Source organism: Oncorhynchus kisutch, linkage group LG7 (assembly GCF_002021735.2).
Source record: "Oncorhynchus kisutch isolate 150728-3 linkage group LG7, Okis_V2, whole genome shotgun sequence".
NCBI lineage: Eukaryota > Metazoa > Chordata > Actinopteri > Salmoniformes > Salmonidae > Oncorhynchus > Oncorhynchus kisutch.
Genome location: NC_034180.2, coordinates 8,707,595 through 8,725,446, shown reverse-complemented (window position 1 = coordinate 8,725,446; position 17,852 = coordinate 8,707,595). Strand labels below are relative to the sequence as shown.

At 42.6% G+C, this 17,852-nt stretch overlaps 2 protein-coding genes across 3 annotated transcripts in view; one reads left to right on the top strand and one right to left on the bottom strand.

Annotated features, from left to right (window-relative positions):
* Positions 1-309: 309 nt before the first annotated feature.
* Positions 310-2,451, top strand: LOC109893849 (E3 ubiquitin-protein ligase TRIM21-like). Of its 2 annotated transcripts, none has more exons than XM_020487049.2 (2): positions 310-422; positions 698-2,451. In XM_020487049.2, exon 2 carries the CDS (start codon positions 700-702, stop codon positions 2,314-2,316), a length of 1,617 nt encoding a protein of 538 aa, XP_020342638.1. In that variant the 5' UTR covers positions 310-422; positions 698-699; the 3' UTR covers positions 2,317-2,451. The 2 variants fall into 2 exon arrangements, with proteins under 2 accessions (XP_020342638.1, XP_020342637.1); XM_020487048.2 differs by having other exon boundaries at positions 310-446.
* A 9,499-nt stretch (positions 2,452-11,950) lies between these two features.
* The window catches only part of LOC109894154 (choline transporter-like protein 1), a 38,497-nt gene continuing 32,595 nt past the window's right edge, over positions 11,951-17,852 (bottom strand). The window contains exons 12-16 of the mRNA XM_020487397.2: positions 14,558-14,641; positions 14,261-14,398; positions 13,888-14,124; positions 13,013-13,093; positions 11,951-12,882 (exon numbers count right to left, since the gene is read on the bottom strand). Of these exons, the coding sequence (XP_020342986.1) occupies positions 12,856-12,882; positions 13,013-13,093; positions 13,888-14,124; positions 14,261-14,398; positions 14,558-14,641 (567 nt within the window). The 3' untranslated portion in view covers positions 11,951-12,855. The remainder of the gene's footprint in view (positions 12,883-13,012; positions 13,094-13,887; positions 14,125-14,260; positions 14,399-14,557; positions 14,642-17,852) is intronic.

Here is a 17,852-nt window from a genome sequence, read left to right as displayed (position 1 = left end):
ATCTACCTAGACTGTGTTTATTTGTTCATCCCCATGAACTTAAATTCTGTTTTTGTTTTTTTTTGTCTTTGGAAAACGTTCCATACATCTGCAATAATTCCTTGTTTAACATTTCTGATTCACACTTGTTTTACCTAGATCATTCCTGTTTAAAGATGTTCAACCTGGTTTGATTTTAGATGGTTAAACAATGTATCAAGATAGAAGAGAGAGATCAGCAACGTGAAGGGTTAATTCTGTTGCAGAGTGCAGAGCAGCACTGGGTGGGGAGGAGCATGTTGATGTCAAGTTGCTAAAGTGAAACTTAAGTGGATAGACGTATGAACAGCAAAAGAGCAAGCTATCTCTAAGCTGTCTCCAGGGCTTTTTTGATACTACAGTCAAAAAGATCAGAGAGAACCCACACTCTCTCTCACACACAAGTGAGTAGAGATTTACCAGGGCAGGTGAAGATAAATTATATTGTGTAACTTATTATATTCTAACTGTTTTCTTTTCTACAGTACCTATACTAGACTATACTATACTATACTGTACTACAGTTAAGCTATATTTTGTAAATGTATTAATGCATAATGTATGTTGTGTGGTTAAACAGGATTGGTTTGTATCCCTTAATGCCATGTTGATGGCACTGAAACTATCAAGAGCTGACTCATTCCAGGAAATCATTTATAGTTCCTCCTTCTCTTTCTAGATATGGCTTCCTCCAGCAGTCTCCTGTCTGAAGAGCAGTTTCTGTGCTCTATCTGTCTGGATGTGTTCACTGAGCCAGTCACCACTTCGTGTGGACACAACTTCTGCATGGCCTGTATAACAAAGTACTGGGATAGCAACGACCTGTGTCAATGTCCACTGTGTCAGGAGAAATTATCCAAGCAAACTAAGCTTCGTGTCAACACAACCTTCAGAGAGATTATAGAGAATTATAAATTGTTGAGAGACACAGGTAAAGATGAGTCCCCTGCCAAACCTGGAAAAGTGCACTGTGACGTATGCACTGGGACGAAGCGCAAGGCCCTGAAGTCATGCCAGGTGTGTCTGGCATCTTACTGTAAGACTCACCTAGAGCCTCATCAAATATCCCCAGCATTCAAGAGACACAAGCTGATCGACCCTGTGGAGAACCTGGAAGACAGGATCTGTAAGAAGCACGACAGACTCCTGGAGCTGTTCTGTAGGACTGACCAGACGTGTGTGTGTCAGTTCTGCACTGAAACAGACCACAAGACTCATGACACTGTTCCAATAGAGGACGAGTGTGGAGAGAGGAAGGCTCAGCTGGGGAAAACTGAGGCAGAAGTGCAGAGGATTATCCAGGAGCTACTGCAGAAAGTTAAAGAGATTAAACTCTCAGTACATCTCAGCAAAAGAGATGCAAAGAGGGAGATAGCAGACAGCATAAAGGTCTTAACTGCTCTGGTACGATCCATTGAGAAAGGCCAAGCTCGGCTCATTGAGGAGGTTGAGGAGAAGCAGAAAGCAGTAGAGAGGCAGGCTGAAGGGCTCATTAAAGAACTAGAGCAGGAAATCACTGAGCTAAAGAGAAGAAGCACTGAGCTGAAGCAGCTCTCACACACTGAGGACCACCTCCAACTTCTCCAGAGCTTCACATCCGTGGTGTGCACCCCTCCACCCACCAAGGACTGGTCTGAGATCAGTGTTCACAGGGCTGTGAGGAGAGCTGTGTCTCAGCTGGAGGAGACATTGAATAAAGAGATGGAGAAGCTGCCTGAGGTCAAACTGAAGAGGATTCAGCAGTATGCAGTGGATGTGACTCTGGACCCTGATACAGCAAATCTCTTTCTCATCCTGTCTGACAATGGGAAACAAGTGAGAACTGGAGACACGGAACTGAATCTTCCGGACAATCCAAAAAGGTTTGATCGTTTTACCGTTCTCCTTGGAAAGAATGGCTTCTCCTCAGGGAGATTTTACTATGAGGTGACGGTTAAGGGTAAGACTAGGTGGGATTTAGGAGTTGCCAGAGAGTCCACTGACAGGAAGGGGGATATCACACTGAGCCCTGAACATGGAGTTTGGACTATGATGCTAAGGGATGGGAATGAGTACACAGCCTGTGCCTCACCGCAAATCCGTCTCTCCCTGAGCGAGAAGCCCCAGAAGGTGGGTGTGTTTGTGGATTATGAGGAGGGTGTGGTCTCTTTTTATAATGTGGAGGCCAGGTCTCATATCTACTCTTTCACTTGCTGCATCTTTACAGAGAAAATCTACCCATTCTTCAGTCCCTGTAGTGATGATAGTGGTAAAAACGCAGCCCCTCTCGTCATCTCTCCTGTCAATCACAAATACTGATTAAACAAAGGACTTAATCTTTCTTTAAAGCTGCAATATGTAACTTTTTGGGCGACCTGACCAAATTCACATAGAAATGTGAGTTATAGATCTGTCATTCTCATTCAAAGCAAGTATAAAAAGCGGTAAATCTTTTGTATGTGCATTATTTCTATGCTTCCCATTATTACATTTCATTTTGGCATCTTTTACTTTCAGGTTTTGTACACCACCTTCAAACAGCTAAAAATACAATATTTTGGGATGTGGAAAAGATATTTCACAGCGGTTTAGATGGTATAATGATTCTCAACACTATACTTGCTTTTTTTTGGTCAAAAACTGAAATTAGGCAAACTATTAGAATTTTAGCAACCAGGAAACGGCAGAGTGATTTATTTATTGTGCATATTTAAGCTTGTTGTTGATACTGTATACGTGAATGTGTTAAAGCACTTACTTTTCCTTTGATCTGGTTGTGGATGTAGGTTATTGTGAAAAAGGACTTTAAGCTGGTTGTTGATACTGCATAAGTGAATGTGGTAAAGGACATACTCAGCCTTTGAGCTGGTTGTTGATACTGTATAAGTGAATGTGGTAAAGGACATACTCAGCCTTTGAGCTGGTTGTTGATACTGTATAAGTGAATGTGGTAAAGGACATACTCAGCCTTTGAGCTGGTTGTTGATACTGTATAAGTGAATGTGGTAAAGGACATACTCAGCCTTTAAGCTGGTTGTTGATACTGTATAAGTGAATGTGGTAAAGGACATACTCAGCCTTTAAGCTCGTTGTTGATACTGTATAAGTGAATGTGGTAAAGGACATACTCAGCCTTTAAGCTGGTTGTTGATACTGTATAAGTGAATGTGGTAAAGGACATACTCAGCCTTTAAGCTGGTTGTTGATACTGTATAAGTGAATGTGGTAAAGGACATACTCAGCCTTTAAGCTGGTTGTTGATACTGTATAAGTGAATGTGGTAAAGGACATACTCAGCCTTTAAGCTGGTTGTTGATACTGTATAAGTGAATGTGGTAAAGGACATACTCAGCCTTTAAGCTGGTTGTTGATACTGTATAAGTGAATGTGGTAAAGGACATACTCAGCCTTTAAGCTGGTTGTTGATACTGTATAAGTGAATGTGGTAAAGGACATACTCAGCCTTTAAGCTGGTTGTTGATACTGTATAAGTGAATGTGGTAAAGGACATACTCAGCCTTTAAGCTGGTTGTTGATACTGTATAAGTGAATGTGGTAAAGGACATACTCAGCCTTTAAGCTGGTTGTTGATACTGTATAAGTGAATGTGGTAAAGGACATACTCAGCCTTTGAGCTGGTTCCACAGTACTGCACTTCGATAAAGGGCATACTTTTCCTTGAAGCTGGCTGTGGATCTAAGACAGTGTGTGATAAGGGAAATAATGTGCCTATAAGCTGGTTGTTGGTTTAGGAAAGTGACTGAAAAGTGACTGAACATGATAAAATACATACTTTTCTTTTGAGCTGATGGTACAGTGCCTTCAGAAAGTAGTCATGCCCCTTGACTTATTCCAGATGTTGTTGTGTTACAGCACGAACTCAAAATATATATTTTTACGGACAGTACCCTATAATAACAAAGTATTTTATTTATTTTATATATGTGTCGCGTTCTGACCTTAGTTCTTTTGCTATGTCTTTGTTTTAGCATGGTCAGGGCGTGAGTTGGGTGGGTTGTCTATTATGTTCGTTTTTCTATGTTGTGTTTTGTTTTTGGCCTGGTATGGTTCTCAATCAGAGGCAGGTGTCATTAGTTGTCTCTGATTGAGAATCATACTTAGGTAGCCTTTTCCCACCTGTGTTTGGTGGGTGATTGTTTCCTGTTTTGTTGTTTGTGTCACCATTCAGGACTGTTGACCAGTCTCAACGTCAACGCTGAAGAGGCGATTCTGGGATGCTGGCCTTCTAGGCAGAATTCCTCTGTCCAGTGACTGTGTTCTTTTGCCCATCTTAATCTTTTCTTTTTATTGGCCAGTCTGAGATATGGCTTTTTCTTTGCAACTCTGCCTAGAAGGCCAGCTTCCCAGAGTCGCCTATTCACTGTTGACGTTGAGACTGGTGTATTGCAGGTACTATTTAATGAAGCTGCCAGTTGAGGACTTGTGAGGCGTCTGTTTCTCAAACTAGACACTCTAATGTACTTGTCCTCTTGCTCAGTTGTGCACCGGGGCCTCCCACTCCTCTTTCTATTCTGGTTAGGCTTATTTAGACTAGTTTAGACTTAGACTTATTTAGATCATAACAAAGGGGTTGAATACGACAGGATGGGGGTCATGGGCATCAGGGATTTATTGCCGATGTCCACCAGAGGGTAGAGGAAAACAAGAGATAGGAATATTCAAACTCATACAGGACAGAGCTGGGTTCCAATTTATTTTCTTTCAAATATTTTGAGTGAAATAGACTGGAGTGCCAGATTTGTGGGGATGGCACTTTTGGGACTATTCCATTTCTTTCTTTACATCAGTTGAGATCAATCAAGTGCAGCTAATGCATTTGACAGAAAAACAAATACTTTGAACCCTAGTCTGATAGGGGGCTATTTCCAAGTTAATACTTCACAATAACATCACAATTAGAATTTCATTAAATATATTATTTTATTGTTGGGTATACAGTACCAGTCAAAAGTTTGGACACACATACTCATTCCAGGATTTTTCTTTATTTTAACTATTTTCTACAATGTAGAATAATAGTGAAGACATCAAAACTATAAAATAACACATATGGAATCATGTAGTAACCCAAAAAGTGTTAAACAAATCAAAATAGATTTTATATTTTATATTCTTCAAAGTAGCCACCCTTTGCCTTGATGACAGCTTTGCACACTCTTGGCATTCTCTCAACCAGCTTCATGGGGGTAGTCACCTGGAATGCATTTCAATTAACAGATGTGCATTGTTAAAAGTTCATTTGTGAAATGTATTTCCTTCTTAATGCTGTGTTGTGTGCTGTGACAAGGTTGGGGTGGTATACAAAATATAGCCCTATTTGGTAAAATACCAAGTCCATATTATGGCAAGAACAGCTCATATAAGCAAAGAGAAACGACAGTCCATCATTACTTTAAGACCTGAAGGTCAGTCAATACGGAACTTTCTTCAAGTGCAATCGCAAAAACCATTAAGTGCTATGACGAAACTGTCTCTCATGAGGACAGCAACAGGAAAGGAAGACCCAGAGTTACCTCTGCTGCAGAGGATACGTTCATTAGAGTTACCAGCCTCAGAAATTGCCGCCCAAAATAAATACTTCACAGAAACATCTCAACATCAACTGTTCAGAGGAGACTGCGTGAATCAGGCCTTCGTGGTCGAATTGCTGCAAAGAAACTACTACTGAAGGACACCAATAATAAGAAGAGACTAGACTTGAATTGGCCAAGAAACAAGTAATGGACATTAGACCGGTGGAAATCTGTCCTTTGGTCTGATGAGTCCAAATTTGTGATTTTTGGTTCCAACCGCTGTGTCTTTGTGAGACGCAGAGTAGGTGAACAGATGATCTCCGCATGTGTGGTTCCCACCGTGAAGCATGGAGGAGGAGGTGTGATGGTGTGGGGGTGCTTTGCTTGTGACACTGTCAGTGATTTATTTAGAATTCAAGGTATACTTAACCTGCATGGCTACCACAGCATTCTGCAGCGATATGCCATCCCATCTGGTTTGGGCTTAGTGGGACTATCATTTGTTTTCCAACAGGACAATGACCCATCACACATCCAGGCTGTGTAAGGGCTATCTGACCAAGAAGGTGTGCTGCATCAGATGACTTGGCCTCCAATCACCCAACCTTAATCCAATTGAGATGGTTTGGGATGAGTTGGACCGCAGAGTGAAGGAGAAGTAGTCTGCTCATCATATGTGGGAACTCCTTCAAGACTGATGGAAAAGCATTCCAGGTGAAGCTTATTGAGAGAATGCCAAGAGTGTGCAAAGCTGTCATCAAGGCAAAGGGTGGACATTTTGAAGAATGTAAAATATATTTAGATTTGTTTTTAACACTTTTTGGTTACTACATCATTCCATGTGTTATTTCATAGTTTTCAATCAAATCAATCAAATGTATTTATGAAGCCCTTCTTACATCAGCTGATGTCACAAAGTGCTGTACAGAAACCCAGTGTCACGCCCTGTTCTGTTTCACCTGTTCTTGTGATTGTCTCCACCTCCTCCAGGTGTCGCTTATTTTCCCCAGTGTATTTATCCCTGTGCTTCCTGTCTCTCTGTTCCAGTTTGTCCTGTATGTTTTCAAGTCAACGAGCGTGTTTTTCCCATGCTCCTGTTGTCTGTTCTTCCCGGTTTTGACCCTTGCTGTTTTTTTCTGGACTCCGTACCTGCCTGCCTGACCCTTCTGCCTGCCCTGACATCGAGCCTGTCTGTCACTCTGTACTTCATGGACTCAGAATCCGGGTTTGACCTTTTGCCTGTCTGCAATCATTCTCTTGCCTACTCCTTTGGGATTAAATAAACAACTAAGACTCTAACCATCCTGTGTCTGCATCTGGGTCTCGCCTTGTACCCTTATACCCAGCCTAAAACCCCAAACAGCAAGCAATGCAGGTGTAGAAACACAGTGGCTAGGAAAAATTCCCTAGAAAGGCCAGAACCTAGGAAGAAACCTAGAGAGGAACAAGGCTATGAGGGGTGGCCAATCCTCTCCTGGCTGGGCTGGGTGGAGATTATAACAGAACATGGCCAAGCTGTTCAAATGTTCATAGATGACCAGCAGGGGCAAATAATAATAATCACAGTGGTTGTAGAGGGTGCAGCAGGTCAGCACCTAAGGAGTAAATGTCAGTTTGAGGCAGAGAATCCCAGTGGAGAGCCAGGCAGAGACAGCAAGGGCGGTTCGTTGCTATAGTGCCTTTCCGTTCACCTTCACACCCCTGGGCCAGACTACACTAAATCATAGGACCTACTGAATAGATGAGTCTTCAATAAAGACTTACAGGTCGAGACCGAGTCTGCGTCTCAGACATAGATAGGCAGACCATTCCATAAGAATGGAGCTCTATAGGAGAAAGCCCTGCCTCCAGCTGTTTGCTTAGAAATTCTAGGGACAATAAGGAGGCCTGCGCCTTGTGACCGTAGCGTTCGAGCAGAAAAATGAATCCATGCTTTTGTCTCTTCTAGGTTCAATTACTGCAGTGCTCTACTTTCCGGCTACCCAGATAAAGCACTAAATAAACTTCAGTTAGTGCTAAACATGGCTGCTAGAATCTTGACTAAAACCAAAAAAAATGATCATATTACTCCAGTGCTAGCCTCTCTATACTGGAATCCTGTTAAGGCAAGGGCTGATTTCAAGGTTTTACGGCAGGACCAAATCGGAAAGATAGGTAGGAGCAAGACCATTTAATGCTTTGTAGGTTAGCATCAATTTTGTACAGAAAGTTAAAGATTTTTGCAATGTTACGTAGAGGGAAAATAGCTGTCCTTGAAACAGTTTTGATATGTTCATCAAAAGAGAGATCAGGGTCCAGAGTAACGCTGAGGTCCTTCACAGTTTTATTTGAGACAACTGTACAACCATCAAGATGAATTGTCAGATCCAACAGAAGATCTCTTTGTTTCTTGGGACCTAAGAACTAGCATCTCTGTTTTGTCCAAGTTTAAAAGTAGAACATTTGCCACCATCCACTTCCTTACATCTGAAACACAGGCTTCTAGGGAGGGCAGTTTTGGGGCTTCACCATGTTTCATCGAAATGTACAGCTATGTGTCGTCCGCATAGCAGTGAAAGTTAACATTATGTTTCCGAATGACATCACCAAAAGGTAGAATATATAGGGAAAACAATAGTGGTCCTAAAACGGAGCCTTGAGGAACACCGAAATGTACAGTTGATTTGTCAGAGGACAAACCATCTACAGAGACAAACATACAGTATCTTTTCCAGACAGATCAAATCTAAACCAGGCCAGAACTTGTCCGTGTAGACCAATTTGGGTTTCCAATCTCTCCAAAAGAATATGGTGATCGATGGTATCAAAAGCAGTACTAAAGTCTAGGAGCACGAGGACAGATGCAGAGCCTCGGTCTGACGCCCTTAAAAGGTAATTTACCACCTTCACAAGTGCAATCTCAGTGCTATCGTAACAGTATGGCTTCCATCCCTCTCCTCGCCCCAACCTGGGCTCAAACCAGGGACCCAACCACAGTCACTCACGAAGCATCGTTACCCATCGCGCCACAAAAGCCACGGCCCTTGCAGAGCAAGGGGAACAACTACTTCTAGGTCTCAGAGCGAGTGATGTCACCGACTGAAACAATATTAGCGCGCACCACCGCTAACTTGCTAGCCATTTCACATTGGCCACACTATAATGGGGTCTAAAACCAGACTGAAGCGTTTCGTATACATTGTCTTGAGGAAGGCCGTGAGTTGCTGCGCAACAGCTTTTTCTAAAATATTTGATGTCTTTACTATTATTCTACAATAATAGTGAAGACATCAAAATGTATTCTACAATGTAGAAAATAGTACAAATAAAGAAAAACCCTTGAATGAGTAGGTGTGTCCAAACATTTGACTGGTACTGTGTATATATATATATACAGTGGGGAGAACAAGTATTTGATACACTGCCGATTTTGCAGGTTTTCCTACTTACAAAGCATGTAGGTGTCTGTAATTTTTCATCATAGGTACACTTCAACTGTGAGAGACGGAATCTAAAACAAAAATCCAGAAAATCACATTGTATGATTTTTTAAGTAATTAATTTGCATCAGAAAAGCAGAACTTAATATTTGGTACAGAAACCTTTGTTTTCAATTACAGTGATCATACGTTTCCTGTAGTTCTTGACCAGGTTTGCACACACTGCAGCAGGGATTTTGGCCCACTCCTCCATACAGACCTTCTCCAGATCCTTCAGGTTTCGGGGCTGTCGCTGGGCAATACGGACTTTCAGCTCCCTCCAAAGATTTTCTATTGGGTTCAGGTCTGGAGACTGGCTAGGCCACTCCAGGACCTTGAGATGCTTCTTACGGAGCCACTCCTTAGTTGCCCTGGCTGTGTGTTTCGGGTCGTTGTCATGCTGGAAGACCCAGCCATGACCCATCTTCAATGGCCCCATCCATCCTCCCCTCAATACGGTGCAGTCGTCATGTCCCCTTTGCAGAAAAGCATCCCCAAAGAATTATGTTTCCACCTCCATGCTTCACGGTTGGGATGGTGTTTTTGGGGTTGTACTCATCCTTCTTCTTCCTCCAAACACGGCGAGTGGAGTTTAGACCAAAAAGCTCTATTTTTGTCTCATCAGACCACATGACCTTCTCCCATTCCTCCTCTGGATCATCCAGATGGTCATTGGCAAACTTCAGACAGGCCTGGACATGCGCTGGCTTGGGCAGGGGGACCTTGCGTGCGCTGCAGGATTTTAATCCATGACGGCGTAGTGTGTTACTAATGGTTTTCTTTGAGACTGTGATCCCAGCTCTCTTCAGGTCTTTGACCAGGTCCTGCCGTGTAGTTCTGGGCTGATCCCTCACCTTCCTCATGATCATTGATGCCCCACGAGGTGAGATCTTGCATGGAGCCCCAGACCGAGTGTGATTGACCGCCAACAGTTGTTGCCTTCTCACCAAGCTGCTTGCCTATTGTCCTGTAGCCCATCCCAACCTTGTGCAGGTCTACAATTGTATCCCTGGAGTCTGCTTGATTGAGTGTGTGGACAGGTGTATTTTATACAGGTAACAAGTTCAAACAGGTGCAGTTAATACAGGTAATGTGTGGAGAACAGGAGGGCTTCTTAAAGAAAAACTACAAGTTTGTGAGAGCCGGAATTATTACTGGTTGGTAGGTGATCAAATACTTATGTCATGTAATAAAATGCAAATTAATTACTTAAAAATCATACAATGAGATTTTCTGGATTTTTGTTTTAGATTCCGTCTCTCACAGTTGAAGTGTACCTATGATAAAAATGACAGACCTCTACATGCTTTGTAAGTAGGAAAACCTACAAAATCGGCAGTGTATCAAATACTTGTTCTCCCCACTGTATATATATATATAAACTTATCAAAAAAAGTCCCTTTTTCAGGACCCTGTCTTTCAAACATAAAAATCCAAATAACTTCACAGATCTTCATTGTAAAGGGTTTAAACACTGTTTCCCATGCTTCTTCAATTAACCATAAACAATTAATGAACATGTACCTGTGGAACGTTCGTTAAGACATTAACAGCTTACAGATAGTAGGCAATTAAGGTCACAGTTATGAAAACTTAGGACACTAAAGAGTCCTTTCTACTGGCTCTGAAAAACACCAAAAGAAAGATTCTCATCTGCGTGAACGTGCCTTAGGCATGCTGCAAGTAAAAATGAGGACTGCAGATGTGGCCATGGCAATAAATTGCAATGTCCGTACTGTGAGACGCCTAAGACAGTGCTACAGGGAGACAGAACGGACAGCTGATCGTCCTCGCAGTGGCAGACCATGCGTAACAACACCTGCACAGGATCGGTACATTCGAACATCACACCTGCAGGACAGGCACATGATGGCAACAACAACTGCCCGAGTTACACCAGGAACGCACAATCCCTCCATCAGTGCTCAGACTGTCCGCAATAGGCTGAGAGAGGCTGGACTAAGGGCTTATAGGCCTTCTTGTAAGGCAGGTCCTCACCAGACATCACCGGCAACAACGTCGCCCATGGGCGCAAACCCACCATTGCTGGACCAGACAGGACTGGCAAAAAGTGCTCTTCACTGACGAGCCGCGGTTTTGTCCCACCAGGGGTGATGGTCGGATTCACGTTTATCATCGAAGGAATGAGTGTTACACCAAAACCTGCACTCTGGAGCGGGATCGATTTTGAGGTGGAGGGTCACAGCATCATCAGACTGAGCTTGTTGTCATTGCAGGCTATCTCAACGCTGTGCGATACAGGGAAGACATCCTCCTCCCTCATGTGGTACCCTTCCTGCAGGCTCATCCTGACTTGACCCTCCAGCATGACAATGCCACCAGCCATACTGCTCGTTCTGTGCGTGATTTCCTGCAAGACAGGAATGTCAGTGTTCTGCCATGGCCCAGCGAAGAGCCCGGATCTCAATCCCATTGAGCACGTTTGGGACCTGTTGGATAGGAGGGTGAGGGCTCGGGTCATTTCCCCCAGAAATGTCCGGGAACTTGCAGGTGCCTTGGTGGAAGAGTGGGGAAACATCTCACAGCAAGAACTGGCATATCTGGTGCTGTCCATGAGGATGAGATCCACTGCAGTATTTAATGCAGCTGGTGGCCACACCAGATACTGACTGTTACTTTGATTTTGACCCACCCTTTTTCAGGGACATATTATTCCATTTCTGTTAGTCACATGTCAGTGGAACATGTTCAGTTTATGTTTCAGTTGTTGAATCTTATGTTCATACAAATATTTACACATGTTAAGTTTAGCTGAAAATAAACGCAGTTGACAGTGAGAGGACATTTCTTTTTTTGCTGAGTTTTTATATTGTATTTATTATTGGGTATTTTGTTTGAATGTTTCTTCCTGAGTGGATATCTTAATGACATCCAGATACAAACCCATGTCCCTACTGGAACTGATTCTCTCTTGCCCACAGCTCTCACAAACACAAGTGCTGCTTCTTTTTGTTGTTTTATTTCTCTGTATCAAAATGTAATCCAAAATATTCTGGGATAAAACTCTGTTTGCATTCACGAATAGAGATACAGTCATAGGGAATCGCTTTTTTCTATGGATACAGTATTCCAAACTCAAATCAGGAGTAATGACTCAACGTTGCCACAATATAGAGATTTTCCATTATGGTAATGCATTGCCTTTGACATAAGACACCTCAGTACTTGTTATACTAATAACCAATATGAACATCCTTATCATAGTACATAGCACTGGCTATTTCATATTTGATTTACAACAGTAAAATGCTCCATTGGGAGCTGGCTTTTCACTGATCCTGTTAAAAAAAAAAAAATCTAAACGCAGAATTAGTTTTTTCTTCTATTCCATGAAGCAAATTTTTCAACAGGGTCAATAGACATTGGGGTTGGAGTTTTCCACAGAGAAAAGTGCCTGTTGATCATCTGTTATGCTAGTTATTTGTCACAATCGAATTAGATGTACCAGTGCAGCGTAAGTAGCGACCATGATCCTCATTACCACTATGTAAAAAGACATTGATATACAAACACTTGCATTGTACAATATTAGTAGTTAAAAAAACAACAACAGTGATGACATGCTGCATTTGAATAATCTCTCACACAATACTTCCACACACACAAGAAGCTAAACTAAAAAACACCAACTCCACAGCCTGTACAATACCGCAAAACTACACTAACAATATTATTGACGGATGTGCTACAAAAAGACATTGTGCTTTTAAAAAAAAAGCTAAGCTTTCATGTATAGTGTGCCATTAATAAACAGGTTATCAAAAATATTGTCGTCTCTGGGACTGGAGTGATATCCTGGAAACGTTTAGAATGCCTTTTGGTTTCCGTCTCCTGGTTTGGTTTGGTCAAGCAAAAGTCCCTCCTCCATGAGTCTACAACAATAAACAAATGGAGTGTTAATCTTCACTATTGTCTTCATCAGCATCGTCATTTTGGGTGTATGACTCTAGATTATGGAGGTAAGTGAATGCATTCTCTGTTGGAAAAGTTTTGTTAACTCACCATGGGCTTCATCTCACGACCGTCTCCACCTGCCTCGGCCCGGTCCCTTCCCGCCATTTTTTTACTGTTCTCTACAAACTCCTACAGAGAGAGGTAAGGGGGAGAAAGAAGAGCGAGGGTGAATGTGTGTGTCGGGTGTTGAGGTAACAAGGCGAGTTTGGTGCAATACGTACATAAACACTATTCACCATATAGAAATGGATTAAAAAGTGGCACTGCAAAAACAATGGCTACATTCCATTACCCACACTAGCATACCAGTGAGAATGTGTTGCCTGATACATTGGAATGTTAGTGTGGATAATGAAACAGAGAGATATATATATATATATATATAAGGCTACGTCCCGATTCTCCACAATTCTACCAAAGAATTGAACAATGGCGGAAACTCCCTCTAGCCTGCGATTGCAGCAGAGAGGAAAAGGCGACGTGAGAGGGATAACTGGGCCCAAGATGTGTCTTCTCCAACAGATGGTGTTTTTAAAAAGGTTTTTGTATGAGGGTCAAATTTGTTTTGCAAAAAATTGTATGGTTTAATTACTACATGAGGCTTATCTGATCGAATAGAAGTCTCGTAATGCTTAGGTTGTTTCAGTTGTACTGACATAAGTAGGACATGTGAAATCCCGGCAAGCTGTGCCTGTCGGAGTTGTGCCTGTTGTTCACACGCGTATCTGCGTATCTGCCCACGCATTGGCTAGAATGGTCCCACCAGATCTTGCCACGCCACGACTGGCAAGATACATTTTTTAAAGACATTTCTTTACATTGTTATCTGTGATACACCAATCCATTGCTTTTAATCCATGACTGGTGGAGAATCGGGGACCCAGCCATAATCTCCCACCCAGCCTCGCCTCCCTTCCCCTCACCATGAGGGCTTTGTCCATGTAGAACTCTCGGCCTGGGCTGCCGTCGTTGTGCTTGGTGTCCACGGCAAAGCAGAGGAAGAGCACGTCCACCACAATCTCAAAGACAGACAGGAAGCAGTGGGCCACCAGCCAAGAGAACAGGCAGACGATGAGCAGGGGCAGCACCCACACCGTGTAGTCCCGCTGGTAGTTGAGCGACAGTACACCGACGAACGCTGTGCAGGAGACGATCAGTACCTGGACACACACACAGGGAAAGATGGAGAAAAGTGGGGGTGGGAAAGGGAGAAAAGAGAAAAAGAGAGGGTGATAGATCGAATAGTATTATTATGCTTGAAATATCGCTAAAATGGCGTCGCTATGTGGCCGTTACCTTTCCCAGGAAGAGGACAAAGTCCCCCACGGTGTTGATGGTGGCCACTCTGAGGGCATTCTCTACCAGGATGACAAAGGCATCGCACGCCGACGTACAGAAACTGGTGCTGTTGATCGCTGTGGCCGTGTACGCGTTCTGTGGTGAAAACAGGCAGGGGCAGGAGTATCGTCAATAACAATGTGTCATCTTGGAATGAGTCTCCCTTGTAAAATAGACTGTTGTCAATGATATAATGTGTGTAATAGTGAGAATAATCCACATCTTAGATGACAATCTGTCTGATAGGACACTTACTTGATTCAGGTATGTTAGACACTTCTTCAGGCACCACAAGCAGCAGATGCAGGCTTTCAGCATACAGCGAGCACAGGCATTTTCCTACCAACAGAAAACACATTCAGTTTTAGTTCTCCACCCATTGTCTGACTTGACAAACTGGTAATTGGTATGAGTGAAAGCGAGAACGTTTAACAACACAATCTGGGATATGTCTTGCTTCTTCATTAATTGTCAAATCTGCCAAGACTGACACTATTTTTTCATCCCTGTGTGGAATTTTAACTTGTTGTTGTTGTCTGAAAACCTTCCATACACCTGCAATAGGTCTTTATGTTTAAACATTTCTGATTCACACTTTTTCGACCTAAATCAGTAAAAAAAAAAATGGAACACTCCTGTTTAAACTGTTCAACCCTGTTTGATTTTGAAATGGTAAAAGAATGAAGACAGAAATAAGCCATGTGAAGGGTTAATTCTGTTCCAGAGCACAGAACAGCACTGGGTGGGATACACCTACTACTGTATGTTGTACACACGAGTAAACACCCTCAAACTCTTCAGAAAAGTATCTTCACGATGCTGACTCTCCGGTAGTTTTTTTGATACTATAGTCCAGAAAATAAACATCGGAGAACACGTCCACACTCTTTTACACAGACACGGGTCAGTAGAGATTTACAAGGATTGGTGAAGAAATGTTACCTGATATGGTCATCTCCTGTTTTCTTTATCTACCGTAGCTATGTTTAACTATATTTAGAAAATTGATTAATTTCTACTGTCATTAGAGGAAATAAATAATGCTCTGTAAAAATATATATATATAATGCATTATTGATTGATTATAATCTGGAGCTGGAGTCTTTTAGTATTTTGATCTGAAGTATTTCAGAGAGTGTTTGCTCTCTCTCTCTCTAAATATGGCTTCCTCCAGCAGTCTCCTGTCTGAAGAGCAGTTTCTGTGCTCTATCTGTCTGGATGTGTTCACTGAGCCAGTCTCCACTTCGTGTGGACACAACTTCTGCATGGCCTGTATAACAAAGTACTGGGATAGCAACGACCTGTGTCGATGTCCGACAGAAGCAATTCTCCAGACGACTTGAGCTTCGTGTCGACACGACCTTCAGAGAGGTTGTAGAGAATTTTAAAAGGATGAGAGACGGGGGTAGAGATGGAGTCCCCTCCCAAACGTTGACAAAAAAGCCCTGTGACATGAGCACTGTGATGAACCTCGGTGCCCTGAAGTCCTGCCTGGTGTGTCTGGCCTCTTACTGTGAGACTCACCTGGAGCCTCATCAGATAGCCCCAGCGTTCAAGAGACACAAGCTGATCGACCCTGTGGAGAACCTGGAAGACAGGATGTGTAAGAAGCATGACAGACCCCTGGAGGTGTTCTGTAGTAATGATCAGGCGTGTGTGTGTCAGTTCTGCACTGAAACAGACCACAAGACTTATGACAGCAGAGTGTATGCAGTTCTTCAGTACTCTGGTGAAATCCATTGAGAAAAGCCAGGCTGAGCATGTTGAGGTGATTGAGGAGAAGCAGAAGGCAGTAGAGAGGCAGGCTGAAGGGCTCTAAAGAGCTGGGGCAGTAAATCACTGAGCTCAGTGTTCTCAGTGATATGTGTGTGGGGACCGCGAGGAGAGCTATTGTCTTAGCTGGACGCTGAATAAAGAGATGGAGAAGCTGCCTGAAATCACACTTACGTCTCTGGACCCTGATACAGCACATTCCAGTCTGATCCTGTCTGAAGACGGGAAACAAGTAAGACATGGAAACACACCACAGAATCTTCCGGACAATCCAAAAAGGTTTAATCGTTATGCTATGACCCTCGGAAAGGATGGCTTCTCCTCTGGGAGATTTTACTATGAGGTGACGGTTAAGGGGAAGACTGACTGGGATGTAGGAGTGGCCAGAGAGCCCATTGACAGGAAGGGTTAAAATCACACTGAGCCCTGAGAATGGACTTTGGACTGCCTTCTCTCCCTGAGAGAGAAGCCCCAGAAGGTGGGGTTGTTTGTGGACTATGTGGAGGGTCAGGTCTCCTTTTATGATGTGGAGGCCAGGTCTCATATCTACTCTTCCACTGTCTGCACCTTTACAGAGATACTCTTTCCATTCTTTGAATCCTGTAATAATACTGATCGCAAAAACTCAGCCCCTCTCATCATCTCTCATGTCAATCACACAGACTGGTTAAACAATGAGGGAACTGTTGTTCTGCAACAGACAATTTACAAATCATCAAAATTAGTGTATTTAGTCAGATTGACATGTCACATTAGAATGTTCACAGATTTCCTCTGAAATTTCATCATGAAATGAAAACGGTTCTGTACATCTTAATATGGATAATAAATGCGTGTGCTTACTGAAAATGAAAACTTAACTGGCATTAACTTAAATAAGTAATACAAGTTATGTTGCTTTGATTATTCAAATCTACCTACAGTGCACCTTCAGAAAATATTCATACCCCTTGACTTACTCCACAATTTGTTGTGTTACAGCCTGAATTCAAATGGATTACATATATTATTTTGTTCACCCATCAACACACAATTCCCCATAATGCAAAGTGAAAACAGGAATATCTCATTTACATAAGTATTCACACCCCTTTGCAATGACACTACAAATTGAGCTCAGACACATCCAATATCCTTTGATCATCCCTGAGATGTCACAAAACAACTTGATTGGAGTACACCTGTGGCCAATTCAATTGTTTGAACATGATTTATAAAGAAACACTACTGTTTATATAAAGGTCCCACAGTTAACAAGGCATGTCAGAGCAGAAACTACAGTAAACCATGAAGTCTAAGGAACTGTCCATAGATCTCCCTAGATAGAATTGTGATGAGGCATATATCTGGGAAGGGTATAAAACCATTTCTAGAGTGTTGATAGTTTCCAAGAGCACAGTTGTCTCCATCATTGGGAAATTTTAAAAAACATGGAACTACCCAGACTCTGCCTGGAGCTACCGTCCAACCAAACTGAGCAACCAGGCAAGAAGGACCTTAGTCAGGGAGGTGACCTAGAATCCAATGACCACTCTGACAGAACTACAGAGTTCTTAGCTGAGATGGGAGAACAACAGTCTCTACAGCACTTCACCAATATGGGCTTGATGGGAGAACGGCCAGACGAAAACCACCCGAGAAAAAGGCACATGATAGCACGCCGGGAGTTTGCAAAAAGGCAAATGAAAGACAGAGCATAAAGCAAAAGATTATGTGGTCTGATGTAACTCTTTGGCATGACTGCAAAGCACAATGTCTGAAGAACCAGCACAACTCA

Coding starts and splice junctions, on each gene's coding strand:
- LOC109893849 (XM_020487049.2), top strand. CDS start 700: ATGGCTTCCTCCAGCAGTCTCCTGTCTGAAGAGCAGTTTCTGTGCTCT.